The sequence below is a fragment of the Gopherus evgoodei genome, chromosome 8 (genome assembly GCF_007399415.2).
Source record: "Gopherus evgoodei ecotype Sinaloan lineage chromosome 8, rGopEvg1_v1.p, whole genome shotgun sequence".
Lineage (NCBI taxonomy): Eukaryota > Metazoa > Chordata > Testudines > Testudinidae > Gopherus > Gopherus evgoodei.
In genome coordinates this window covers 93566593-93594277 of record NC_044329.1, presented here as the reverse complement: position 1 = coordinate 93594277, position 27685 = coordinate 93566593, and the positions used below count along the sequence as shown (strand labels likewise).

The following is a 27685-nucleotide window of genomic DNA, read 5'->3' as shown; positions in this document are numbered from 1 at the left end:
CCCGCGGGCGCCCCTCTCCGCGCCGTCTGGGCTGGGCCCGGGGTGGGAGCCGCCCCTGGCGGAGGAGGCCCCGGAGGGGGACTTGTTTGGCCGTAACCCTGGAAACCAGCAGCGGCCGCAGCTTCTTTGGCAAGCGGCACTTCGGCTGCGGGTGGGGGTGAGTGCGGGGCCGGGTCGGCGGCGGGGAGCTGGAGATGTTGGGGGGGAAGCAGGGTAATGGGACTGGGCTGCCCCAGAGCTCCCCTCTGTTTGCCCTGTATCCTCAGGGGACCCGTGCTCGCCATCTGGAATCGTGGCTAATGCTTCTGTAGCCCTTTTCGCCCCCGAGAGCTCGCCACGCGCTGTGCCTGGAGTAGCCCTGGGCTGCGCTTGGCAGCAGTGGCGGGATTAGCGTGGCCTGAGTGGAGTGTGGTGTGTCCCGACAGCAGGCCGGACCACACCACGCTGCTGTGAAGACTGTATGTAAAAAGAGACCTCTTCTTACTCAGGAGTTCTCCCCTTCGTGTGTCAGTCACTCACCGCTGCTGGCTGTGCTGGCGAAGATGTTACTGCTTTTTACTCCAGTTAGTCCCGCGAGATGATAAAGGGTTTGTAAGCGATCCTTAACTACAGCGGGGCTATTGCTGCACAAAGATGAGGCTAGACCATCTGAATTCTGCGCCTAAAATCCTATCGGTGCCAGTTTTTTACTGCAAACTCAAATCAGGGGTATTATTTTGTAGTCTGTTATCAGAGGAGTAGCCCTGTTAGTCTGGATCTGTAAAAGTAGCAGAGAATCCTGTGGCAGCTTATAGACTAACACAGGTATTGGAGCATGAGCTTTTGTGGGTGAATACCCACTTTGTCGGATGCATGTCGGATGCATGCATCCGACGAAGTGGGTATTCACTCATGAAAGCTCATACTCCAATATGTCTGTTAGTCTATGAGGTGCCACAGCACTCTTTGTTGACTTTGTAGTCAATGATGTCCCAGTTCAGTTGTTTCTGATTGGGTATGTGGAACAAACTTTAGGCCAAGGATTATTAGTTTACTGTCGTATTGTAAAATCTCCTTTGGACCAATTAGTTTTCAGTAGAGCACATACCTCCATATGCTTAATTTGCTAAAATAGTTATATTGTTACTACAGCCACCTGTATGCTTCAGGGTCTCTATCATACTATATAAATTCTCAGATTTAATAGACATGTCGGACATAGCTAAGGATAAGGCAGCACGCCTGTTAAAGAAAAGAGGCAGCGTATCCTCTCTGAGCAGTCATGAAGTCAGAGCAAAAGAAATCCTTGGAAAAAACAAAGAGTAAGTAGTTTTTCTAATTTGGTTTATAAAATAATGTAAATATATCAGGAAAATGTTGCATTGAGAAATTAAAAAAGGTAATGGATGAAGGGATGTTTTGAATCTAACTCCTGTTTCTAAAGCATTATGAGAGAACTTCTTTGCATAATAATTACAAAGGAAAAATATCTGGGATTTCACACTTCTAATTATTCTTTCCAGTGTGCATTCTGAGCACCGCTTCTGTTTTCAAAACTAATGTGCATTTAAGGAAAAAAACATTTTGAATTTGCTGGCTGTGATGGATTGAGTAAAGTAAACCAATCATTTTTTAAACGTTAATTTGGTTTTACTATAGCAAACACAGTAATGAAGCTGAGAATTTAGAATGGATTTGGAATGCAGTGTTTCTTCAGTCACTTTCATAAATGCATACCTGATGGATGCCATGTTGGAGTTTGAACCAGGAACCTCCAGAATGAAAACCATGAGCTGCTACATCATTAGCTAAAGCGTGGAGGCTATAACAACTCATCCCCTGTGGATTTACACAGTGGGGAAACAATAACACATTCACCAGTGGGTTCCATTTCGAACCAGAAGGTAGATTTAATCTGACTCCTGATGAAATATTCTAGAGTATTCCTTTAGGGGACACCTCAGTCCACAGACTTGCTTGACAGTAGTTTGGATACAAAGAAGCATGACAAAGTATTTACCAAAATTATATTTTGTAAAGCTGTATTTTTAAGGTGAATTTTGTCTTATATTGTACCCAATTCTGTGGTATTAGAGTTCCTATCAGATTGATTTTTATTTAACTCAATCCCACTCCCTCACCATCCTAAGTAGTTGGCCACCTAGCTGCTTCTAAATTCTGAGCTTCATTGGTGTATTTCTGTTCTAGTGAAACCAAGTTAAAGTTTAAAAGTGATCATTTTGCTTTCCTCTGCTCAACCCCATGCAGTTAGAAAATTCAATTTTTTTCTTAAATGCATATTAATTTCCAAAACAGAAGCTCTGTTTAGAAGGCAGTTTGGCAAATTAATGCATTATGTCCTTTGAAAATAGTTAGTTCTTCTTCGAGTGATTGCTCACATCCATTCCAGTTAGGTGTGCGCGCCGCGCGTGCACGTTCGTCGGAAACTTTTTTACCCTAGCAACTCCAGTGGGCCGGCAGGTCGCCCCCTAGAGTGGCGCCGCCATGGCGCTCTATATATACCCCTGCCGGCCCGCCCGCTCCTCAGTTCCTTCTTACCGCCGTGTCGGTCGTTGGAACTGTGGAGCGCGGCTTAGCTGTCCTCCACGTCCCTAGCTCTCCTAGTTTTCAATCGCTTATCTCTAGTTCTATATAGTGTTAATTAGTGTTGTTAAGTAAATAGTTTAGTCAATAGTTGTTAAATAGTTCTTGGCCGGGGGCTTAGCCCTTCCCGGCACCCGGCGCCAGGCTCATGCCTGTTTCGCCGGGCTTCAAGCAGTGTGCGGCCTGCAAGAAGCCCATGCCCACCAGCGATCCCCACGAAGCGTGCCTGAAGTGCCTCGGGGAATCGCACAGGTCTGACAAGTGCCGCATCTGTAAGGCTTTCAAGCCGAGGACAAAAAAGGAGAGAGATCAGAGACTCCGAACTCTCCTAATGGAGGCGGCACTTGACCCGTCGACTTCGCGGACCGTGGTCTCGGCACCGGCACCGGATCGCTCCGGCACCGAGAAGACTCCTCGGCACCGACCTTCTCCGGCACCGGAATCACAGCCTAGGCCGTCGAAGTCTGCTACTCCGGCCAGGCAGACCCGGCTTGAGCGCCCGGCCTCGACATCGGCCGCGGCACCGCCGGCACCGTCAGCACCGTTGACTCCGGGCCAGGCGGGTCCGTTGAGTCCGGTGCCGCCGAGCTCCCCCATGAGATCTGGGGTTGAGATAGTGGTCCCGTCAACACCGGAGACCTTCGCCTCGGCTCGGGACCTTATTGCCCTGACGGAGCCCACTCGGCTGCCACCCCCGGTACCTCCGGTGCGGGTCGTGTCCAGGGGCAAGCCCATGATGTCGGCGCCGCCCAGAGACAGTCCTTCGCCATCTAGGTCCCGACGTCTTGGGCGCTCCAGATCCCGACGCCGCTCGCAGTCCCGGCACCGCTCCCCTCAGCGGCACCGGTCGCACTCGCGGCACCGGTCGACCTCCGGACGGTCGCGGTCAAGCTCCAGTCGGCGTCACCGGCACCGCGACTCCAGGAGCAGGTCCCATCGCTACTCGCCGCACCGGTCGACCTCCCGGCACCGAGCTGGTGGCAGGTCCCGGTCTCGGTCGACCTCCCGGCGCCGAGCCGGTGGTAGGTCCCGGTCGACCTCCCGGCACCGAGATGGTGGCAGGTCCCGGTCTCGGTCGACCTCCCGGCGCCGAGCCGGTGGTAGGTCCCGCTACCGAAGCGACACCCGGTACCGATCAGGATCCCGGCACCGTGACAGATCCAGGTCCCGGTCCCGATCCCGGCACCGATACGACTCCCGGCACCGGTCCCCGGCACCGAGACGATCCTCCGTGCCGACCCGCGCCGGCCCGTACCATCCGGGGTCGGCCCCGCCGTGGCCCTCGAGACAGCCGTCCGTATCTTCGCAGGCGGACAGTGCGTATGCGCTCGGCACCGACCGGCAGGCGGCGCTCTTCGGGGATCCGCCGCTGGAACACCAAAGCCCACCACAGTGGGGATTCTGGACACCCTGGGCATACCATCAGGCCCAGGGCCCCCAGCAGCTCCCTCCCACACCGGCGAATGCGGAGCGTAGGGCCCCTGAAGCCTCCTTGTCTCGCCCCCCTCCCTCCCCGGAGGCGGAGGAAGGGTCCAAACAGCAGGACTCCGCTGTGGCTCCGGAGGTAGAGGCGAGGGCTGAGGAAGACCCTCAGTTGGACACTATCGTGCCTGGGGTCTCCTCATCCTCCTCCCCGGATGAGGCGGTGGCGGGTACCTCCTCCAACAGTCCCCCCCCGCTGGATCTCAGGGCGCACCAGGACCTCCTCAGGCGGGTGGCCCAAAACCTGAGTCTGCAGGCAGAGGAGGTCTCGGAGATAGAGGACCCGATTGTTACCATCCTCTCTTCGGATGCTCCCACCAGGGTCGCCCTGCCCTTTGTACGGACCATTCAGGCCAATGCCAATACTATCTGGCAGTCCCCGGCCTCCATCCCTCCGACAGCGAAAGGAGTCGAGAGAAAGTACATGGCCCCTTCCAAGGGGTATGAATACTTGCACGTTCACCCGACTCCCGGTTCACTGGTGGTGCAGTCGGTGAACGATAGGGAGCGTCACGGCCAGGAGGCTCCGGCCCCCAAATCCAGAGAGGCCAGGCGCATGGACCTCCTTGGCCGTAAGGTATATTCGGCTGGGGCCCTGCAGCTCAGGGTCTCTAATCAGCAGGCCCTGCTGAGCAGGTACGCTTTTAACTCCTGGGTGGCAGTGGACAAATTTAAAGAGCTGCTGCCACAGGATGCTCGCCAGGAGTTTACGGCCATCCTGGACGAGGGCAAAAAGGTCGCGCGCACGGCCTTACAAGCATCCTTGGACGCTGCGGACTCGGCTGCCCGTACCCTCGCGTCGGGAGTTACGATGCGTCGCATCTCCTGGCTGCAGGTTTCCGGCCTTCCGCCAGAGCTCCAGCACACGATACAGGACCTTCCTTTCGAAGGCCAGGGCCTGTTTTCGGAAAAGACAGACCCCAGACTCAAGAGTCTGAAGGACAACCGGGTCATTGCGCGGTCCCTCGGGATGCACACCCCCGTGACGCAGCGTAGACCCTTTAGGCCACAGCAGCAGCCGTACCGTAGGCCGTTTTCCCAGTTCCGCCAGCGGCAGGACCCTTACAGGCGCCGCGGCAGGAACGGCAGGCGCAGGCAGTCTGGGAACCAAGGGGGGCAGAACCAAGGCTCCTCGAAACCCCCGCCTGGTCCTAAGCCTTCATTTTGAAGGTGCGCCCGAGGGCGCTGTAGCAGTTTCCCCTATGGATCCTTTCCCCCCGTTTTCAAACCGCCTTTCGTTTTTCCTCCCGGCGTGGTCCCAAATAACATCGGACCGCTGGGTCTTAAACCTGGTGCAGACGGGATACCGCCTGCAGTTTGTTTCGTTTCCTCCTTCCCGCCCTCCTTCCTCGTCCCTCTTCAGGGACCCCTCTCACGAGCAATTCCTTCGACAGGAGGTGCAGACGCTCCTCAGCAAAGGAGCCATAGAGGCGGTTCCGGAAAACGAGAAAGGCAAGGGGTTTTATTCCCGCTACTTTCTGATCCCCAAGGCCAAGGGGGGCCTCAGGCCTATCCTCGACCTGCGAGAACTCAACAAATACCTCGTGAAGTTGAAGTTCCGCATGGTATCCCTGGGGACCATTATTCCATCCCTGGATCCGGGAGACTGGTACGCCGCCCTCGACATGCAGGACGCGTATTTTCATATTGCCATTTGGCCGCGCCACAGACGCTTTCTCCGCTTCGTTGTGGGGGCTCTTCATTATCAGTTTGCAGTCCTCCCTTTCGGCCTGTCCACGGCCCCAAGGGTGTTTACAAAATGCATGGCAGTTGTCGTGGCGCATCTTCGACGCAACCGTGTCCACGTGTTCCCTTATCTGGACGACTGGTTGATTCGGGGCACGTCGGAGCAGCAGGTCAGCAGCCATGTCCGCCTGATCACCGCCGTATTTGCAAGTCTGGGCCTCCTGATAAACACAGACAAATCCACTCTGAGGCCCACGCAAAAGGTGGAATTTATCGGGGCGGTCTTGGACGCCACGATGGGTAGGGCCTCGCTGCCTCTGCAACGGTTCCAGACCATGGCGGCGATCGTTCAGCGTTTGCGGTCAGCCCCGTTGACGTCAGTAAGGACATGTCTAACCCTGTTAGGCCACATGGCAGCGTGCACTTTTGTGACCGGCTACGCTCGGCTCCACATGAGGCCTCTCCAGCTGTGGCTTATCAGCCGTTACAGGCCGCAAAGGCAACCTTTAGACATGTTAGTCACAATCCCCCAGAAGGTCTTGGACTCTCTCGGCTGGTGGTTGGACCAGTCCGTGTTATGTGCGGGTCTTCCCTTTCACCCCTCTCAGCCATCGGTATCCCTGACAACGGATGCCTCAGATCTGGGCTGGGGGGCCCACCTGGGGACCCTGCGGACACAGGGCCTGTGGTCCCAGGAGGAGGTGGGGCTCCACATCAACATACGGGAGTTGAGAGCGGTCCGCCTTGCTTGTCAAGCGTTTTGTCATCAGCTTCAGGGTCGTTGTGTCGCCGTGTTTACGGACAACACGACGACGATGTACTATATCAACAAGCAGGGCGGCACCAGGTCCTCCTCCCTGTGCCACGAGGCGATACGTCTCTGGGACTTTTGCGTAGCCCACTCCGTTCACCTCAGGGCTTCCTTCCTCCCTGGAGTACGGAACACTCTGGCAGATCGACTGAGCAGATCCTTCCTGTCGCACGAGTGGTCCCTTCGCCCGGATGTCGCTCTCTCCATTTTCCGGAGGTGGGGTTATCCCCGGGTGGACCTCTTTGCGTCCAGGGGGAACAGGAAGTGCCCAGCATTCTGCTCCTTTCAGGGCAGGGAACCGGGGTCGATAGGGGACGCCTTCCTCATCCGGTGGTCGACCCACCTGTACTATGCATTTCCCCCGTTCCCTCTGGTCCACAAGGTCCTCCTGAAGGTGCGCAGGGACAAGGCGCTCGTGATCATGGTAGCCCCGGCGTGGCCCAGGCAGCACTGGTACACCATGCTGCTGGACTTGGCCATAGCCGACCCAGTTCCCCTGCCCCTTCATCCGGACCTGATTACCCAGGACCACGGGACCCTGTGTCACCCAGACCTGCAGTCGCTGCACCTAGCGGCGTGGCTCCTGCGTGGCTGACTGGCCCAGAGCTGCGATGCTCCACGCCTGTGAGAGAGGTGCTCTTGAGCAGCAGGAAACCGTCCACAAGAGCCACGTATTCAGCGAAATGGAAGCGCTTCTCCTGTTGGTGCGTAGAGAGAAATCTCCGCCCTATGGAAGTTTCGGTTTCCGAAATATTAGACTACGTTTTGTCCCTCAAAGGGCAAGGTCTGGCCTTATCGTCGTTGCGAGTCCACCTAGCTGCTATCTCCACCTTTCACCCGGGTGCGGACGGTCGCTCCGTTTTTTCTCACCCGACGGTGTCGAGATTCCTTAAAGGGCTGGAACGTTTATTCCCTAGCGTCCGTCCCCCTGCTCCCACCTGGGATCTTAACCTGGTGTTGTCCCGACTCATGGGGCCCCCCTTTGAGCCGTTAGCTACTTGCTCCCTGCTCTACCTCTCTTGGAAAACTGCCTTTCTAGTGGCTGTCACCTCAGCTAGACGGGTGTCGGAGCTCCGAGCTCTTGTGGTAGACCCCCCATATACGGTCTTCCACAAGGACAAGGTGCAGCTGAGACCACACCCTGCTTTTCTGCCCAAGGTGGTCTCAGCCTTCCATGTCAACCAAGAGATTTTCCTTCCGGTTTTTTTCCCAAAACCTCACTCCTCAGGCAGGGAGCAGCAGCTCCACTCGCTGGATGTCCGTAGGGCTCTCGCGTTCTACATAGACAGGACTAAGCCCTTCCGAAAATCCCCCCAACTTTTCGTGGCGGTAGCAGATCGTATGAAAGGTCTTCCTATCTCCTCCCAGAGGATATCCTCTTGGGTTACGTCATGTATCAGGACTTGTTATGACTTGGCCCATGTCCCTGCGGGCCGTGTGACTGCGCATTCTACCAGGGCGCAGGCGTCATCGCTGGCTTTCCTAGCCCGTGTGCCCATCCAGGAAATCTGTCGGGCAGCAACCTGGTCATCGGTCCACACTTTTGCTTCCCACTACGCCCTGGTCCAGCAGTCGAGGGAGGATGCGGCCTTCGGAACTGCGGTGCTCCGGGCCGCGACTTCTCACTCCGACCCCACCGCCTAGGTATGGCTTGGGAGTCACCTAACTGGAATGGATGTGAGCAATCACTCGAAGAAGAAAAGACGGTTACTCACCTTTGTAACTGTTGTTCTTCGAGATGTGTTGCTCACATCCATTCCACACCCGCCCTCCTTCCCCACTGTCGGAGTAGCCGGCAAGAAGGAACTGAGGAGCGGGCGGGCCGGCAGGGGTATATATAGAGCGCCATGGCGGCGCCACTCTAGGGGGCGACCTGCCGGCCCACTGGAGTTGCTAGGGTAAAAAAGTTTCCGACGAACGTGCACGCGCGGCGCGCACACCTAACTGGAATGGATGTGAGCAACACATCTCGAAGAACAACAGTTACAAAGGTGAGTAACCGTCTTTTTTACAAGGAAGAGCAGATATTTTGTTTCCATACTCTTTAGTGTTTAACTGGGGGGTAATGATGTGTCCCACTGAGTGGCAGCATATTTCTTTAGCATCTAATGTCCTGAGAAAAAGCATTCTTAACTGATCCCATTTTGACATAAACAAGTCCAAAAATTATCTTAACATTTTCTGAGAGAGAGAGCCATGTTTTTGCACCATCTAAAATTTTGCATCTATTTTTATCAACATAGTTTTCAATATACACTAGTTTATACAGTCACTTTTTGGATTATTTTTAGCTCCATGAGTACAGTGTCTTATGTGGATGAACCTGGCCATGATATTCCTCGTCTTGCCGTTCAGTTGGAGAACACTTATCAGCTGGGTATGGAATACTTCCTCCTCCATCTCACACTAAAAAAATAAGCTCAATACAGGTGATTGGGTGAAATTTAATGGTCTGTGATATATCTGTTAAAATAATTGCTCTAATGATCCCTTCTGGTCTTAAACTCTATGAATCCGAAATGTAAACTGCATAACCCAGATATTGCCTAAATCGAGAAACAGTCAAAATGTAGTCTGTTTTGAAAAGAATTGAAAACTACCGTCATTTCTATTAATACATTTGCCCTTGAGTCCTCTTTACCAGCTTTTCAATCACCTCTCCCTGTTTAAAAAAACAAAACAAAAAAAAACAAAAAAAAACACATCACCCCTCTCCCTGTTGCTGTGTAAAAAACCTACAGGGGAAACACTGAAACAGACTTGATGCCAAATTGCAGGTTAGTGCATCAAGTTGTCAAATTAACAATTTAAAATTCAGAGAAAAATGTTTTTCTCTAAACTTTCAATTTTTATAATATTAGGTGCCATCTGTAACAATGGTAAGTTGAAAATGTTCAGGGAGAAGTGGGATTTTGAAGTTGATAGTATCTCTTCAAGATAACTGTTTTATCAAGAGTGCTTCTCTTAATTTGTAGACTAAGAGGCATAGTAATTTATCTGTTTGATTTATTTATATTGAGATAATACTCAGGGCCACTTTGTAGTAGGTACTGTACAAACTCATAACAAAAAAACTGTCCCTGCCCCAAATTGTTATGGTCATGATGGCTCCTGATAAAATAGCTTTATCATAATAAGAGTCTTGGCACAAGAGAATATTGGGGATCAACATTTGTCTTAGTTTAGAATCGAAAACCGCATGATGTATATTTTGACTAACAACAAGATTTAGGTGTCTAAAGTTTGGCGTGTGTAAGGTATTACTAATCCAGATAATAGCAAGAGAAGTTTATCCTTTTTGGCAAAAGGTATAGGAGCAATCCATTTACAGCATGGTAGATGCATAAAGCTTGTCCACTTCATGTCGTTAGAGCTGGATGGGAAACAGTTTTCCCATCCCAGTTAAATATTTGAGATTAAAAAAAAAATCCCATTCTGAATTGGGACAAAAAGTTGCAACCTTGAAAACTTTTGTGAACTGACAAACCAAAAAAGATTTCAGTTTGGGTCAAAATTTTGTTTTGATAATTTCAAATTGTTTCAGTTAAATTTCAACCATTTTCCATTTTTAATCTTTTACTTTTTTTTTTAATTCCCATCCATCAGCTCAACACCGATGATGCTTCAAATGAAGTCTTTCCTCCACTTTCTATCTTGAACAAAGCTATGAAGCTTGTACATCTTTAAACATTTTTGTTCTGTCATTCTTCACTGCATTTATCTAATGCATCCTCTGTCTTCCTGTTTCTAGTTCCATGCACTCTGGTATTGATTGCTATGTATGGTATCCTTTCTGAGTCCATTCTTGATATGTGTGCAAACCATCACTGTTGTCTTTCTTGAGTCTTCTGTGAGTGTATTACACCTCTACTCCGATATAACGCGGTCCTCGGGAACCAAAAAATCACATCATGTTATAGGTAAGGCCACGATATATCAGAGTAGGGAGGAACCACTCCCTGCCCAAGCTCACCTCCACCTCCTCCCTGAGCGTGCTGCCGGCGCTCCGCTTCTCCCTCCCTCCCAGGCTTGCTGCGCCAATTAGCTGTTTGGCGCGGCAACCTTAGGAGGGAGGAGAAGCGGAGCTGCAGCACGCTCGTGGGAGGTGGAGGAGGCGATGGCAGAGTGGAGGTGAGCTGGGGCTGGCAGTGGAGGTGAGCTAGGGTGGGGAGTGGTTCCTCTGCGCCCCCCCCCTTACTTGCTGCGGCCCCCTTACCCCAGCTCACCTCTGCCTCCTCCCACGAGCGCGCTGCAGCTCCGCTTCTCCCCCCTCCCTCCCAGGCTTGCCATGCCAATCAGCTGATTGGTGCAGCAAGCCTGGGAGGGAGGAGAAGCAGAGCTGTGGCATGCTCATGGGAGGAGGCAGAGCGGAGGTGAGCTGGGGCGGGGAGGCCCAGGGAGGGCCACGGCAAGTAACGGGTGGGCATAGAGGAACCTCTTGCAATAACACAAATTTGGATATAACGAGGTAAAGCAGCCCTGTCTCCCGGAGTGCTCTTTTACCGCATAATATCTGAATTCGCGTTATATCGGACTGCAGTATATTGGGGTAGAGGTGTATATCTTGCTCTCGCTGTTTTCTTCTCTTTTCATTTTTCTTTTTCTGCAGTCTGGAAGCTCCGTATTCTACTCAGCCAGTTCATTTCAGCAGTGTAAAATCTTTCGTCCTTCTGATTTCCTCATACTGGCATTCCAGTCTGTATAGCAAGTATCCGCATGACAATTGTCTCATATATGTTGATTTTTGTTCTTATCAAAATGTCTTTAGCCTTCCAGATCTTGCAGTTTTTCAAATACAGTAGCGGCTAGTCCAATTCTTGCTTTTTATGTCATCTTCACAATTCCAATTCTTTGATACTCTTTCCCATTCTACCTTGTCAATTATTCTCTGTAAATCCTCCTTAGTCAATTCTGGGAGGTCCATGTCATCTCTGAATCTAAGATTCCTCTCTTTTCATCTCTCAGTGCCACAGGCATTACTGCTTCCAGTACCAAGTAAAACAAATCTGGTGATAGCATGCACTCCATTGCCGAGCTGAACCATTCCATCAGTTTCTTGTCTGCTCTCACTGCACTCATTGATTTGCTGTAGATATTTTCTATCTGCTTGATCAATTTTTGAGGGCTGCTATACGTTGTCATAACTTGCCATAACCTTTTCTGCTAAATGAAAAGCCTCTTTGAAGTCTATAGAATTGTAGTAACAGGTTCAGTTGTGTTCTGTGCATTTCTTTGATATTTATTTTATCACAAATAATTTATCTGTTACACTTCGGTCTGGTCTAAATCCAGTCTGTTCCTTTGCAGGTGCCATTTCCTCTTCATTCTCTTCTGCAACTTTTTGGTGAATGCTATCTCTGGTGCTATTTTACTGTAACTAACTTAAATTTCTAAATGAAATGTTTCAAAACAGGAAACTGCAATCTTTCATTTCCAACAGTTTAAAACAGAACATTTGATCAATTTTGAAACTTATTGTCAGGGTGGATTTAAATCACGAGTCATGAAGACTTAATTTAATCATGGATTTCTACATAAAGTGCATTTTTGTTGATTGTTATAACCTTAATACATATTCTTCACAACTCAGAGATAGATGTAGGTTTCATTTTTAGAAGGTACACGCTATACATTTTTAATGTGATTGATTTTGAAAACTTTTCAGATTAGTTTTATAGCTATATCAGAAAATGAATGATTGGTTATTTCATTTACAAAGGTAATTGAAGCAGATATTTATGAAGTCATTGGGAGGTGAACTATCTCCAATTCAATAGGTTAATCATTAATATTTGGAGGATTTTCTTGTAATGCTGTGTTAGGAGGGGAACATCACCAGACAGACGTTTAAATTGTTTTTTTTTAACTAAAACAACAGCATTATGTGTTCTGGATTTTTTTCAACAGCAAACATAATATTCTAACAAAACAGGCAAATGAATTTTTGAATTTAGTTAAACATTCAAGTTTTTTAAAATCAGGTTTCTTTTTGTTAAAATTGTTTTTTAACTTAAATAATTAAATGAAATATTAAAAAAAAATTAAATCGACTATGTCAGCCAGGCCAACATGAGAAACGTAAAATATTGGCTTCTGCAGCTAATGCAGTCATCTTCAGCTTCATTTTCCTGTTTGTTCATAATCTGGAAAAGAAAAACAAGCTTTTCTGCTTTTTCAGGTCCCAAACGATTTCTCAATTTGGAATGAATTAGTCCAAAGGAAGAAAATGTTCTTTCTACACCCACAGAAGAAGCTACTGGTGTAGAAGTGAGATTATCACTTAAACAGTCTCTGACTCCAAGTGCTTAAGTGACATCTGCCAGTTCACTGGTGTTACTTTCTTTAAAACATCATCAGCAAACATATATTTCTTCAACAGTTCTTATTGTCAAACTGGGTCCCTTTTGTGGCCTGCTGCCATTACAGGTTTTCCCTTCTAGTGAGAGAATGGCATGGTGGATCTCAAGTCAATGAAGGCTACCCTCAGAAAGACCTCAAAACTTCTAAAATATGCTGCTCAAACCGTTTCACTTTTGTTTCTACTGCCTGTTCCTCCCTTCTCACATTTATCTCCAGACTTCTTCTCCTTGTCCAGATCTGTTCCGGCCCCAACAATCTTCTATTCATTAAACTTTTTGAAACTTTGCACTTTTAGAGCGAGATAGGGGATTGACTCTGTGTACACAAATTTGCAGAGGGACAATAGGGTTGAGGTCTGTTATTTCTCACCTCCTATATATTATTTATTTAGTTATTTAAAAACATTTTTGCTGTTAACAAGCATGTTTTCTCTGGGCACAAATCCACCGTTTGAGAACTGCAAAACTAAGCATCTCTAATGGTATTTTCTAGACTGAGCACTGAATCCCATTGGGTAGATAGAAAGATTAACCTAAATAATCTATACAGAAGCCCCTGGAACCCCATAAGATTGGGTCCCTAATCCATGAACTATTGGAACTCATTTTCTTAAACATTACATGAATATATTGTCTCATACTATAGAATTAGAATTTATAATCCCTATTCCATGATGAGATATCTTTGAGCTACAATGTATCTTGCTTGATTAAAATTATCGTTAGGCAAGTTTTTCCCCTCAAAAAGCATTTTATCAAAAAAAACAATTTTAAATAAAAATCTGTTTTGTTTTTAATTTTTTTTTTAAATCATTGGTTTTTCTCTACCCTGCTTATTGTTCGAGTCAAGAAACTTATTGAAACTGACCTTTTCCTGCAAACAATTTCAGTGAGGACTATCAACATTTTTCAATGGGAAGATGGTTTGCTGAAAAATTCCTGACTAGCTGTACATGGCTCGCTTATAGATCTTGCAAATTATCTTCCAGTCTTTTTTTTACTGAGACTTGTGCATAAGAATGTACTTAGAACCACTTTATAGTATCAAATAAGTCTATGTTTCTGCCACATAACTGCCTGATCCACAACCACATTTTTCCAAGGAGATGATAGAATATGCTTGAATTTTGAGGCAAATGAGGAAGGAAATAATCCAACTTCTTCCAGTACTTTGAAGGGTATTACGTCCATGTTCAATAGATTTCAGCATGCAGGAGAGATAATAACCTGTAAGTATTTTTCGTGTAGGTATTTTTAGTGTGCACCTTAGTTAGTTAATGATCAAAAAACACTCAGATACTATGGAGAATAAACTAAAAAAAACTTAGATCAAAATAAACCCAAAAAGGAATTGTGGGGGAGGGGTCACAAGGTTATTGTAGGGGGCAGTTGCGGTATTGCTACCCTTATTTCTGCGCTGCTGCTGGTGGCAGCACTTCCTCCAGAGCTGGGCAACTGGCCAGGAGCCCAGTTCTGAAGGCAGAGCCACCACCAGCAGCAGTGCAGAAGTAAGGATGGCATGGTGTGGTACTGCCACCCTTACTTCTGCTCTGCTGCCTGCAGAGCTAGACCCTTCATCAGCAGCTGCCACTCTCTGGCTGCCCAGCTCTGAAGGCAGTGCAGAAGTAAGGGTAGCAATACCATGACCCTCCTAAAATACCCTTCTGACCCCCACCCTCCACAACTCCCTTTTTGGGTCAGGACCCCCAATTTAAGAAACGCTGGTCTCCCCTGTGAAATTTGTATAGTATAGGGTAAAAGCACACAAAAGACCAAATTTTACTGGGGGAGACCAGATTGCGTGGTTTGTGACATATTTTTCATGGCTGTGAATTTGGTAGGGCTCTCGTCATAGCATTTGTTTCAAGTGATGGTTAGCAGATCACAGCTAGCCATATATTTACTCTCCAATTAGAGTGGTAGCCATGTTAGTCTGTTCACCTGCACGTCTACCAATGTGATATATGCCATCATGTGCCAGCAGTGCCCCTCTGCCATGTACATTGGCCAGACTGGACAGTCTCTACGCAAAAGAATAAATGGACACAAATCAGACGTCAAGAATTATAATATTCAAAAACCAGTTGGAGAACACTTCAACCTCCCGGTACTCTCAATTATAGACCTAAAAGTGGCGGTTCAACGAAAAAAACTTCAAAAACAGACTCCAACTAGAAACTGCAAAACTGGAATTAATTTGCAAACTGGATACCATCAAATTAGGCCTGAATAAAGACTGGGCATGGATGAGTCATTACACAAACTAAAAACTATTTTCCCATTCTAATTCCCCCCCTACTGTTACTCACATCTTCTTGTCAGCTGTTTGAAATGGGCCACCCTAATTACCACTACAAAAGTGATTTTTCCTCCTGCTGCTAATAGCCCACTTTAATTGATTTGTCTCTTTAGAATTGGTAAGGCAACCCCCATCTTTTCATGGTGTGTGTGTGTAAATAAAAAATAATCTTCCTACTGTATTTTCCACTCTATGCATCTGATGAAGTGGGTTTTAGCCCACAAAAGCTTATGCCAATATAAATTTGTTAGTCTCTAAGGTGCCACAAGTACCTGTACTCCTCATTCTTTCTCCTATTAGAAAGATTGTCATTCTTGTTTTACATGTCAGTTTAATTTTCTGGTAAAAATTCTGGAGGGGAATGAGAACAAACAAGGAATCTCATTAAAAATTCCCAAAGTGCTACAAACCTTAACTTGTTTATACTTAATTTCCTGGTAAATCCATTACAAACTTGTTAAAGAGAAAAAAATATGAATTTGAAGATGCTTTATTTTCCAGAAATAAAAATCACTCTCTGTTTAATTTGTGGGTGAATTAATGTTCTTGAAATGAAATATTATAATAGCACTGGCTAGAACCAGAGATGTTGTGCAAGGTTAAACGAAGCACCTCAGTCTTGATCTTTAGCATCCCTCCTGTTTCAGTTGTGGGTCTCTTTTAAGTAGACGTAAACCCATACCAAATAGTGTGATAGCTTTATAATTTGGGATCATAAAAATATTTTTAGTTTTCACCTGATCCAGGATTTGAATTCAGAGAGAGAGAGAGAGAGAGAAAACTAGTGTACTAGTTCACTGTTCTAGTTAACTCCCTTTCATTGGTCATTTTGATTAGTCGGGTTAAAAGAGCAGTTTACAATGTGTTCAGTTATTCTCAACATGGATTTATAAATTAAAGCATTGTAAAATATCTACATATACCAGGTCCTGCAAAACGTTTTCCAGTGGTCACAGTAAATAATATTTTGAAGGATGTGCTGACTAATTATCTTCAAGAAGAAAAATATGAAGCGGAGCTATGCAGACAAATGACAAAGACCATCTCTGAGGTATAAAAAATAATTTATTAGTACAATTAGGCTTTTGGAGTAAATGATGGGTCAGATTCACCCCCTTCTCAAATCCATGCACTGAGGGGTCTTTCATGCACAGTCTCCCCACTTTCTCTGCTGGACCCTTTTCTGTATGTCTGGGGTATGCATTGGGGAGGGGAATGTGACTTGTCAGGCTTGTGACAAGTGGATGGGCCAGAGACTGCACATCATCCTTCCTCTGGTCCTCAAAATTTACCCAGAAAATGGAACAGTCCCAGGCTGTAATAACTTTTATGCATAGCCCCTGGGATGGTCACAGGCACTATTGTGACCAATGGGATGTGGTTCCATTGACCTTGTCCTCCCAAGGAACCAAGTGAGTGGACATTAGGTGTACCAGAGGCAATATGAGAGCATAGTGCTAACTCTCCTTCTGTGGATCCCCAGCATCCACCAGATTTGGGGATAGGCAAACCCTGTACCCCCAGCAGGACAATGCCTCAGAATTTTTTTTCCTTCAAAATCTTCTTTCCTTGGCTTTTCATGTCAGAAGAGACAATATTAGTAAGTAGAATATAGGACTTATAGAAACTAAAACGAGTGAACTAAAGGTATGAAGTTAAAATCTGTTAAATCCCCGTGTGGATGCTCTCATTTACAAGCTAGGGGGCCTCAGTTCACTGAATTTAATCCTCCAGAAACATCCAGAGTAGCCCCTCAGTGATACTTATGCATTTGTGCTGTCGCAAATTCTGCTTGGTAACATGCAAGTCTTCAGTAGTTTGCTTTAGGTGTCATAGAGTGAAACTTGGGCATCATCAACAGATTTTTTTGTTGAGAAAGAATAGCATATGCAACTTATTCTTTTACCAAAAATGGGTCTGTAAGGCTAACAGGAGTAAAAGGCAGTAAAAACTTGTGTGTTTGGGTATTTTTGGTTGGTTGGTTTTGTACATTTTAGTCAACGATTGATTACACACATGGAGATGATTGCTTAAGAATGAAGGTGCCATCTTTTTCATAGACAGTTTTCATATTTGAACTGTTCTGTCTCTAACTATTCAAGAAGATGCCACCACTTTTGTAAATGCAACTTCTAAAGTTAATCCTTTGGGGAAATGACATTTCCAAGAACTGATATCACTATCATCAGTGTTGAATATACTGATTCATTGGTGCTGTAACCTCAGTCTCACATATTCCACCCTCTTGTGGTACTTGAATACTTACAGGATGATGTTGCAAGTCTATGGTTAGGTGATTGCCAACAAGATTCTTGAAAATGTCTAGTAATACTGTACATAACATGTTTATACTACACTGTATCAATGCAGTGATTTTTACCTGTGAACCTCCTGAACATGTTTCTCTCTTATAGGTTATTAAGGCTCGGGTAAAAGACCTTATGATACCAAGGTACAAAATTATTGTGATTGTACATATTGGACAACTAAATGAACAGAGCATGCGAATTGGAAGCAGATGCATTTGGGATCCTGCGAGTGATACATTTTCATCATATGCTTTCAAAAATACCTCACTATTTGCTCTTGCAAATGTCTATGCTGTTTATTTTGAATAATGAAAAGCTCTAGTTTCTGAGTGGAAAAAAAAAGATCTAACTTATCATGTTTATATTGTAGAAAAACTGTTAGAAGACAAGTATCAGAGGGTAGCCGTGTTAGTCTGGATCTGTAAAAGCAGCAAAGAATCCTGTGGCACCTTATAGACTAACGTTTTGGAGCATGAGCTTTCGTGGGTGAATACCCACTTCCTCAGATGCATGTCATTTTGGAGCACGAAAGCTCATGCTCCAAAACGTCTGTTAGTCTATAAGGTGCCACAGGATTCTTTGCTGCTGTTAGAAGACAGTCAGCTTACATTTGTTTTAAAATGGGAGAAATAAGCCTTTCAGTGGTAAATGTAATAATCATGCACACTTAAACCATTTTCTGCTCTTGTTCCTTTCCACACGAAATTATTCGTACTTAAATGACATTTTGCACCTGTTTTTCAGAACCACATATCACTGTATTAGCTTATATCATTGTTAGTTGCTCTACTTAAATCCTGGTCCTCAGTTTCAGTCCCCAGTAAAAGGGCTTTGTGCATAAGGCCAAGATGGGATTTGCAGAAGTAAAAAAATCCTTCCCTTCTGCCCTCATCTTGGAGTTAAAATGTTGGGCAACTGCCCAAGCATGTCATGAGCTGTGACCAGTACTCTGAAAGGTTTTACAAGTGGGAGATCCACACAACTCATTGTCTTTAACCCTCCTCTGACTGAGGTGCTGTCCATGTCCACCCCCTTCTCACGTGGCATCTCTGGTTCAATTTCCCCAATGGAGTCTTCAGCACATTTTAGTTATGGATGTGGCTTAGGCCTCTTGCCAAGTCACTGAGGAAGATCTACCCCTTCCATGGTAGTAAAGTCCCCAAGTCAAAGTTCAGCGTAAACACAAACCACAAGAATCTTTGACCTTTTGGGCTCAAATTTCACCCCCCTTCCTTTTGCGCAGATCCCAGCTGTAGCAGCTTGCCTTAACCACCACCAACAGGTTCCACGTAACAGATTAAACTGTCCTTCATGGTTGGTCCCCAAATAAGATGGCTTTCTCCTTTTAACTGCCCCCTCCATGCCTGACAACCCTTGCAGGTGAAGCAGGGTGGGGCTAACTGAGTATACCCCATCAGACCTTCTTTCCTTTCCTCCTGCTCCTATTTCCAGTGTTGCAGAACTGCAGATGTCCCACTGCTTGTTTGTTTGTGGGTTTTGTTTTTGCAATGGGAAGATTTTGGCCCTTAACTAGTAATAATTAAGAGCTAGAGGAAAATCTGGATAAGTATCATGACAGGTAACAACAGTTAATTATGTTCAGAAATGTTTTATTGTACTGTAAGCAGCAATGTGTCTAATCTGTGCTATGTATATGAAATTCTGTTTCCATTTTACTTAAAGTAAATAGTTAAAACAGTACTGTGCAAGAGTTGAACTTCATGTTTTTAATTAAGGTGGTTTTATTTCTTTATAGTTTCTGGATTAATATAGAAATCCTGTTAAATCCTTGGCTACTCACTTTTATTTTTTAGGCTATGTCTGCACTACAGACCTTACAGTGGCACAGCTGTACCACTACAGCCTTGCCGCTGTAAGGTCTCCTGCGTGTAGCCACTCTATGCCAAGGGGAGAGAGCTCTCCTGCTGGCATAATTAAGCCACCCTCAATGAGCAGTGTTAGCTATGTGGGCAGGAGAACCTCTCCCACCAATGTAGCTTGTCCACAGCACTTTTGCCAGTGAAACTTATGTCAGTCAGGGCTGTGGCTTCTTCTTTTAAAAAAACCCTGACTGGCAAAAGTGGTAGCATAGACATAGCCTTAGTTTCTTAGAAGGCTTAAATGTGTTATCTGTTCTGCTTCTTGTCATTTTTATACCTACAAGTACGCACCTTGAAAATAGTTGATAAATTACCCAGAAAAGTTGAGATGACAACATTCAGAATAGAAGAGGAAAACACTTTTGTTTAAATAGCATAAGAAATTTGACATATTGCCAGATACCATTTTCTGCCCAAACATACCAAGCGATTTTTAATTGGTACATTAGGGTACCACTAAGGCAGACCATGAGGTCATCTTAAATGCTGAAAACAATATATATAGATATTAGGGATATTTTCTGCTCTGGATTCACTTATATAATCCACGTTGATACAAAAAGTGTCATGGACAAAGATGGAATTTTTACCCTTTATATTACATTTCTGTGGGCCAGGTTCCAAACTTCTGGTATAGGGAGAAGCCCCGTAAAAACCTTTTCTTTTGGCTCTATGGGGCCTTCTCCTGAAGGGTGGCAGGAGATGCTTCCACCTGGGGGTAGCTTTACCTCACAGAGAACATTGAATTGGCACACTCCGCAGAAATCATCACAATGCCTTCTTCCCAGTGAGCACTGCATATTCTCCTTCCTCTCCTCTGACAAGTCCTTATAAAGTGGCATGTGTTCTGGGTGAAGCTAGCTTTCAGTCCTCAAATATGTGTGTCCTCCTTCCCCCCCCCCCCCCAACCAGATAAACCATATGAGAGTGCTCTTGTATTACAGATGAGTCTGAACTCTTTTATATACTTCTCTACATCTAACAGAGCATGGTACAATAAATCCCCTTGGGATTCATCATTGGGTGCATGTGCTATCAGGGAGGTGCTCTTAGAATGTTCTTTGTGTAGTATTTGGAAGCCAGAATGTTGCAGTTTAAAACCTCTAGCCATTCTTGCTAACTCTTGTAATATTTGGTTTTGAATTATTTTAAACTTTCTTTTCTGTTTGAAGAAATGTGGAAGAAGAAAAGTAGGAAGCAAAGTTAAAGGAATTAACACTGTCTGATCCCTGATAATGCTATCCAGATCTATGTCATAAGAGTTCTGATAAACTAGCTCTTAGACACAGGGAGTTGTGGAGCACAGAATCCAGTGAAGACCATTTGGATGAATGCTTTCACACTCCTAAACCCCAAATAGCTGGGTAAAGCCCAGTTAGTTTTTGATTTTGCAGGGGTGGGGTTTGTGACAGGTTCAGTCACAGAGACCCCCTTGGCACTGCCACCTGATGTGCTGAGATTACCTCTGAGCCCATTTTCCCTGCCAGCTTGGGACTCCAGAACCCTGCCTTGTTGAGCCATACACGTAAGCCTATTGCAACACTGACCCAGGTCTGGTCCACGCCCCCAAAACTACAGACATAATCAAAAACAGCTTAGCAGGTTACCTGCCTCCAGCATCCAGCTCCCAATGGGAGCCCAACCCCAAATAAATCTGTTTTAGTCTGTATAAAGCTTCTACAGGGTAAACTCATAAATTGTCTGCCTTCTATAACACTGATAGAGAGAGATGCACAGCTGTTTGCTCCTAAGTAAACACTTACTGAGTTTATTAATAAACAAAAGTGATTTTATTAAGTATAAAAAGTAGGATTTAAGTGGTTTCAAATAATAAGACAGAACAAAGTAAGTCACCAAGCAAAATAAAACAAAACCACGCAAGTCTAAGCTAATACATTAAGAAACTGATTACAGATAATATCTAACCCCAGTCATGTTCCAATAAGCTTCTTTCACAGACTAGACTCCTTCCTAGTCTGGGCCCAATCCTTTGCCCTGGTACAGTCCTAGTTAGTTCCTGCAGACATCTTAGGTGTTATGCTGGGGCTTTCTCATGACTGGCCGCCCCCTCTGTTCTGCTCCACCCCCTTTTATAGCTTTGGTACAAGGTGGGAATCTTGTCTCTCTGGGTCCCCACTCCTCCTCTTAAATGGAAAAGTACCAGATATAAGATGTATTTTGTTATCAGGTGACATGGTCACATGTCACTGTAAGACCCCAGCCTCCATTCTTCTGGGGCTGGCCCATACCTACACAGGAAGGTTTGCAAGTAAACAATTCATTGATTCTGAAGTACCCTTAATGGCTTCCACTTAATATGTTTACATCAGTAATTCAGGTTTATATCTTACTCTCCAAACTTCAGACATAGAAATAATACATGCAAATAAATAGGATGACCACACTCAGTAGATTATAAACTTTGTAATGATACCTTACAAGAGACCTTTTGCATAAAGCATATTCCAGTTACATCATATTCACATTCATAAGCATATTTTCATAAAGCATATGGAGTGCAATGTCACAGCGTTGTGGGAGGAGGAGGGGAGAAATGTCCTTATATGGTATGCAGGTCAATTTCACCTGATTAAGTCCACCTTCCATACAGCTTGCATTTTAGATCTGTGCACTTTAGAGACCTGTTGATATATTAAATGGATTAGATCACAGTCATACACATATCACTCCCATAACAAGCTTTACTCAGGACTTTTCATGGAAAATCAAAACGTATCATGATTCCAAGCAGGTCTGCTTGGGTTTTAATTTTGTAGTAGAAAGCAAATATGTGGAACTTAGGTTTTAAATTAAATGACTTTCTCAAGTGTCAAAAATAAATCTCTCTTGGCATTTGAGAAACACTGAGCTTGTTTCTATTTATTTTTATACATAAAGCCATGTGAGTTTATACTTAATGTTCCATCAGAAGTGGCTATAGTTTAGCAAAAGTGAAAATAGCACAGCAGCATCTGCAATATGAACCAACTGGTTTTAGCTCTTGATGTTAAACGTAGCTTTACAACATCACAAATTGTATACTGCAGTTATACTGAACTGTTAAAAAAAAAAAAAAAGGCCCATTACCCAGATATGACAGGGGATTCAGTTTTATCTTGCAGTAGAGTGGTCAGGACCTAACTTTTACAGCGCTGAAATGGCTCGTTGCTTAACCAGCTGATGTACGTTACTCCATGGATCATTTACTTTTTTTGAGGTTTTCATCTCCTTTTTTTATAAGATGAAGCAGAAGTGTTTCCAAAAGATGGTAAAAATCTGGTAAAAAAGACTTCTGTAGAACAGTGGTTCTCAGCCAGGTGTATGAATACACCTGGGGGTACACAGAGGTCTTTCAGGCGTTACTCAACTAATCTAGCTCAGTGTTTCACAACCTGGGGTGTGGGTCATCGGATGGGTTTAGGGGGATTGGAAGTGCAGGGCTGGCATTAGGGAGTGGGAAGAAGGGCAATCACCCAGGGACCCTGCAAAGCTAAGTTACATGCTTCAGCCCCGCAGACAAGGCTCACAAGTGAAAAACCGGCTCAAGTATCACACTGAAATGTAAGTAAAATATTTATATTCCAATCAATTTATTTTATAATTTATTTGGTGAAAATGAGAAAGTAAGCAAATTGTCAGTAATAGTGTGCTGTGACACTTTTGTATTTTTACGTCTGATTTTGTAAGCAAGTAGTCTTTAAGTGAGGTGAAACTTGGGGATACGCAAGACAAATCAGACTCCTTAAAGGGCTACAGTAGTCTGGAAAGGTTGAGAACCATTGCTGTAGAAGATCTAAGATCAAGACTAATTTTCTTACATATATGAATGTTTAATCTTAGGCCAACTACTGCTAATACTGTAAAGCAGGGGTTCTCAAACTGGGGGTCGGGACCCCTCGGGGGGGTCGTGAGGTTATTACATGGGGGGTCACAAGCTGTCAACTTCCACCCCAAACCCTACTTGCCTCCCGCATTTATAATGGTATTAAATATATTAAAAAGTGTGTTTAATTTGTTTGTGGGGGGTGGTCGCATTCAGAGGCTTGCTGCGTGAAAGGGGTCGCCAGTAAAAAAAAAGTTTGAGACCCACTGCTGTAAAGGAAAAATACCTAATGTTTGATTATACATTTGATTATTATAAATGTACATCTCTTCTGAACCAATATTGCTGCATTAGATTTACTATTTAATCTTTAATGCAAATTTTTTATGTTCTAAACTTCTTCTTGGCGCTATCTATTTAAAATGGGTCATTCAATGTGTTTTGTTTTTAAAAACACTAGATAGAAAAAGCAGATGAGGTTTAATAAACCCTGTCTCATTTTTACCCCATTGCAGAACTTGTTCCAAGGTAAAGGCATTTGGCCTCAGTGAAGCCCTGCAGTTTGGCTTAAGTCCTCATTCTCTGCTCAGGAGAGTTTCGCTGCAAGAATAGCACAGATGTTACAGATCAAGGGCAGTAACTGAATCGACCATTGTGCCATATTGTCATAATTTAACTTCAGGTTTGTCTGCTTGTCAACACTCGCCTGGTCCAACTACAATACAATTTAAAAATTGAAGTGTGGGTGGGACCGCTCCTGGTTTCCTTATAACTGGGCAGAAGCTTTGAACAGTCCAAGGCTTTGCCCTGGTTATGGGGGCATGAGTAGGTACAAAATTTAATTGTGTTACAACCAGGTCTTCTGACTGGGTTATAATCCTAGCACCAGTGGTGCCTATCTAACTCCCCGGGCAAGCACTGTTTTTTTTTTCTGTGTTGGAACCATCCTGAGAGCCCGGCTGATCCAGGGAGTTAGAGCTCTCTCTACCATTATCTCCAATAGCCCAGTCAGAAGTTAAGGCTGCCCCCACAGCTTATAAACTAGTTCTACTACCATGATCTTGAATCAAAATGCCCTCAGGGCACAAGTATCTTAGGAGCCTGAGTCTAATTTTCAAAAGTGACTTAGGCACTTCGAAGCCTAAGTCTCTGAAAGTCAATGGGAATTGGGTTATGTCTGCACTTTGAACAGTCCAAACAGCTGGGTCAACCTAACGTTTTAGTGTAGACCTAGCCATAGGTTCTTAAATGCCTACGTCACTTTTGAAAATTAGATTCAGTCTTCTAAGCCACTTGAATACTTTTGAAAAATTTTACACCAGATCTAATGATCTTCAGGGCAAATGGCCAGCCACGTTTTGTTTATTCAAGGGATTTGAAAGTGGGAGAGACTTGGGAAGCTGGTGAATTGCTGGAGAGAGAGAGTAGTTCTAACTTTTTGTTTGCTTGGCTTGCTGGTTTGGGTCATACTGGAGGATATAGCTGTTGTCTCATTGCAGTGGAGGGGTTTTGATATGTATTTTTAAGTAATATCCAAAATGCTTAGAATTTTTGCATAAATGTTCTTTTTTAAGGTGCATAAAAGTAAAAAAAAAAATATTTTGACTCTGGGATCTTGGTTGAAGTCTGTCGCTAGTTAAAAGGGAAAATGTACCTCCTTGAACTCGGAACTGTATCTCAATCTCTCTGTAAGGGGGCAAATTTGAGCTTGTACCTAGAATTGACCTTGTGTAGACTTTATTTGGGCCACCAACAGCTCACAATAAGATACAAGTATAAGGGCCACAAACCCTTATGCACAGGGCAAAAGCCAGCTACTAATTGTTGGGGTTTCGAGAAAGAAACTTTGCTGAGGGGCAGGTTATTCCATAATCATCCATTATGAGAATTCTAGCAACTTTCTCTGGAGTTTCTGATACTGGCCATTGTTGGAGACTGAACACTGGACTAGATGGATCACTGGTCTGATCTGATATTGCAAGTCTGATGTTGTGCATGGGTTTTATTCTGATACCCATATTGTTAAGGCATTATGGATACTACATTATTATGATTTTGATCTCTGAGTGACAGTATTAGCTATGTATAGCCCCAGCTTTGTCATGCTGCTGGGGGTGTTCGTAAGTGAGAAAGTACAATGAGAAACATACATGGTACATTGCACGCTTTATTAAAATTTAGCCACAAAAACTGAAACTAGTACAATAATTGGACAGGGGAAAATATTAGCACATGTGGTTTGAAATTTAACTATTTAAAACATGTTAAATGCCTTGTACAAAGAGCTGAGCAATCATCACAAAAAGGCATTTCAAAGCTCCTTTGCATTATACTATTTAAAATTTAACCTTTAATTCTTGGTGTGATGCAGAAAATAAAGCTAGAATTCAAGAAACACAATTGTAATAGTCTAGTTTCAGACAGTTACATGTTGTGATTATATTAATGTATTAAAGGTATTGGATATAATCCGTCCAGCATCTGATACATTTTAGCACAGTGAACTTATCTCTCTTTCACTGCAGCCGATGCTGCAGCAGGATGTAGTAAGCAGCGAAACTACTTCCCGCCTTTCTTGTGTAGACCTTTGCCTGATGCCTCTTAAGTCTCTCTGAGCCTGGGGTTTGATGTTAAGGGTTTCTTCCCTCATGGGTTCTGGATTCTGAATGCCATATTCCAAGGGTTCTGCTGAATCACTATTTTCACGTGGCAAATGCAGGTGACTTTCTCTGTCTTCTGCATAAAAATTAGAAACAAACAAATTTGAGGGCATAGAATCCTTAGTGAAGAGTAGACTTTCAGCTCTAACAGAAAAGATAAAGTACCTACACCAAAGAAACTAAAAGGTCAGACATATTCTCACCTCATTCTGGTTCATTGTGCATGTCTATTGTGGTCTGAATGATTAGGATTTACCTGATCATTAACATTTATTTCACCAGAATTGCGCTGACACAGATGTCTGAGAATTAAAGAGCTTATTAATATCCCATTAAAGAATCTGTACTTCTTTTATAGCTTCTCTGTGCAGCTGTTTAAGTGAGGACAAGAAATCTGTTATCTGTTGGTGCAGTTGCTTTGATGGCTGAAACTAACTGTACATTTGTTTCAAAGGACTAACGGTGCCACTTCATTCTGACCATTGCATTTAAAATCAACATACTGTTCCATGATATGCTACATTCCTTCCTAAAGTTCAAGTGCCACTGCTTTATGTATCAGATATGAATAGTTCCAAGATTTTCAAAAAATTATACCCTAGCATTGCAAATTGTTTCCCAGCTGTTTGTAATTCAGGTGCATTTTAAGGAATACTGTATTTTGAAGCTCTCAATACTATGCGGTGCGCTCTTTAAAAAAGAGAATAAGGATCATAAAGTACAGCAACATCCACTCCTTGCCTAATAAAGAGTTAAGTGATTTCCCCATTTGGCTAGTTCTCTAAAATATTTTGCAGAAGTATTTCTAGCCAAACCTTTTTCTCTGCATGTAGCCATGAGTGTCAAGCTTTCACTAGTATAAGAGTTTCAATGAAAATAGATGCTTGACTGGAAAACATAAAATACATAGAAAGAATGGTTTCCTAAAACCAAACTCACTTATTTAATCCTTTATAATTAAGGTCCCAAATTTTGAGTACAAATCGCTAGCAATGCGTACTACCCTGGTATGACTTTAATGTCTATTGCTGAATTTTCTGAAATTTCCTAGTAATTTGCAAATCAGTTTATACTGTAAAACATCTTGTGAGAAAGCCATGCCTCTTGAAGACAATGGCAAAACTTCCATTCACTTCAAAGGGGGCGTGATTTTCCTCCCTTGACATAAAAGCTAGGGTTGAAAATTTCAAAACTAAGTGTTTAGCACATAATTGGCTTGAAAATCTCAACCTAGATCCCTCTTTATTTAAAAAACAAAACAAACCTAAGCTAGGTAAGCTTCAGAGAAACATAGTGCAAAGTTGTGCAATTTCACTTCCTTGTCTGAAATAAAGTCCCCACAATACAGACTCAAGAAATACATTTTACAGAGATAAAAGAAACAAAGCATCCAATTGTGCCCTTAGAGGCATCCAAGTGACACCACCCCCTGCTGAATTCAGTTAGATTTGTGAATGCACATGAGGGAAGAAATGAGCCCACTGCATGTAACTCAACACTTACCAAATAGATCTTGTGGATCGTCAGTCAGATGCCTTCTCCATCGTGATCCCCCACATGTGAAGACGACAGCTCTTACAAAGTCTCTCCCACAAAGCTTCATATAATTCCCTTCACCTTTTACGTCAGAGACTGCTATCAGGAGAGAGATTAAAACCAAACCTAGGATTGCACCCCTCATTTTGCAGAAATGGCACCTGTTGGATCAGAATTCAGTGAGGAAGAAAGAGGGCCAGCAAGCCAAGATCTGAGGATTCTGCTGAATCCAGCCTATTTATATACTATGTCCATTG

At 44.3% G+C, this 27685-nt stretch overlaps 2 protein-coding genes across 3 annotated transcripts; one reads left to right on the top strand and one right to left on the bottom strand.

Annotated features, from left to right (window-relative positions):
* On the top strand, window positions 1–19215 carry TCTEX1D1 (Tctex1 domain containing 1). Of its 2 annotated transcripts, none has more exons than XM_030573795.1 (6): window positions 1–157; window positions 1132–1301; window positions 8854–8939; window positions 16147–16271; window positions 17635–17918; window positions 18129–19215. In XM_030573795.1, exons 2-5 carry the CDS (start codon window positions 1189–1191, stop codon window positions 17836–17838), a joined length of 528 nt encoding a protein of 175 aa, XP_030429655.1. In that variant the 5' UTR covers window positions 1–157; window positions 1132–1188; the 3' UTR covers window positions 17839–17918; window positions 18129–19215. The 2 variants fall into 2 exon arrangements, with proteins under 2 accessions (XP_030429655.1, XP_030429653.1); XM_030573793.1 differs by having other exon boundaries at window positions 70–157; window positions 1178–1301.
* A 6508-nt stretch (window positions 19216–25723) lies between these two features.
* INSL5 (insulin like 5) lies at window positions 25724–27685 on the bottom strand. Its single transcript, XM_030573655.1, has 2 exons — window positions 27396–27685; window positions 25724–25968 (listed from the first exon to the last, which is right to left on the bottom strand). The coding sequence occupies exons 1-2, from the start codon at window positions 27571–27573 to the stop codon at window positions 25724–25726; spliced, it is 423 nt and encodes a 140-aa protein (XP_030429515.1). The 5' UTR covers window positions 27574–27685.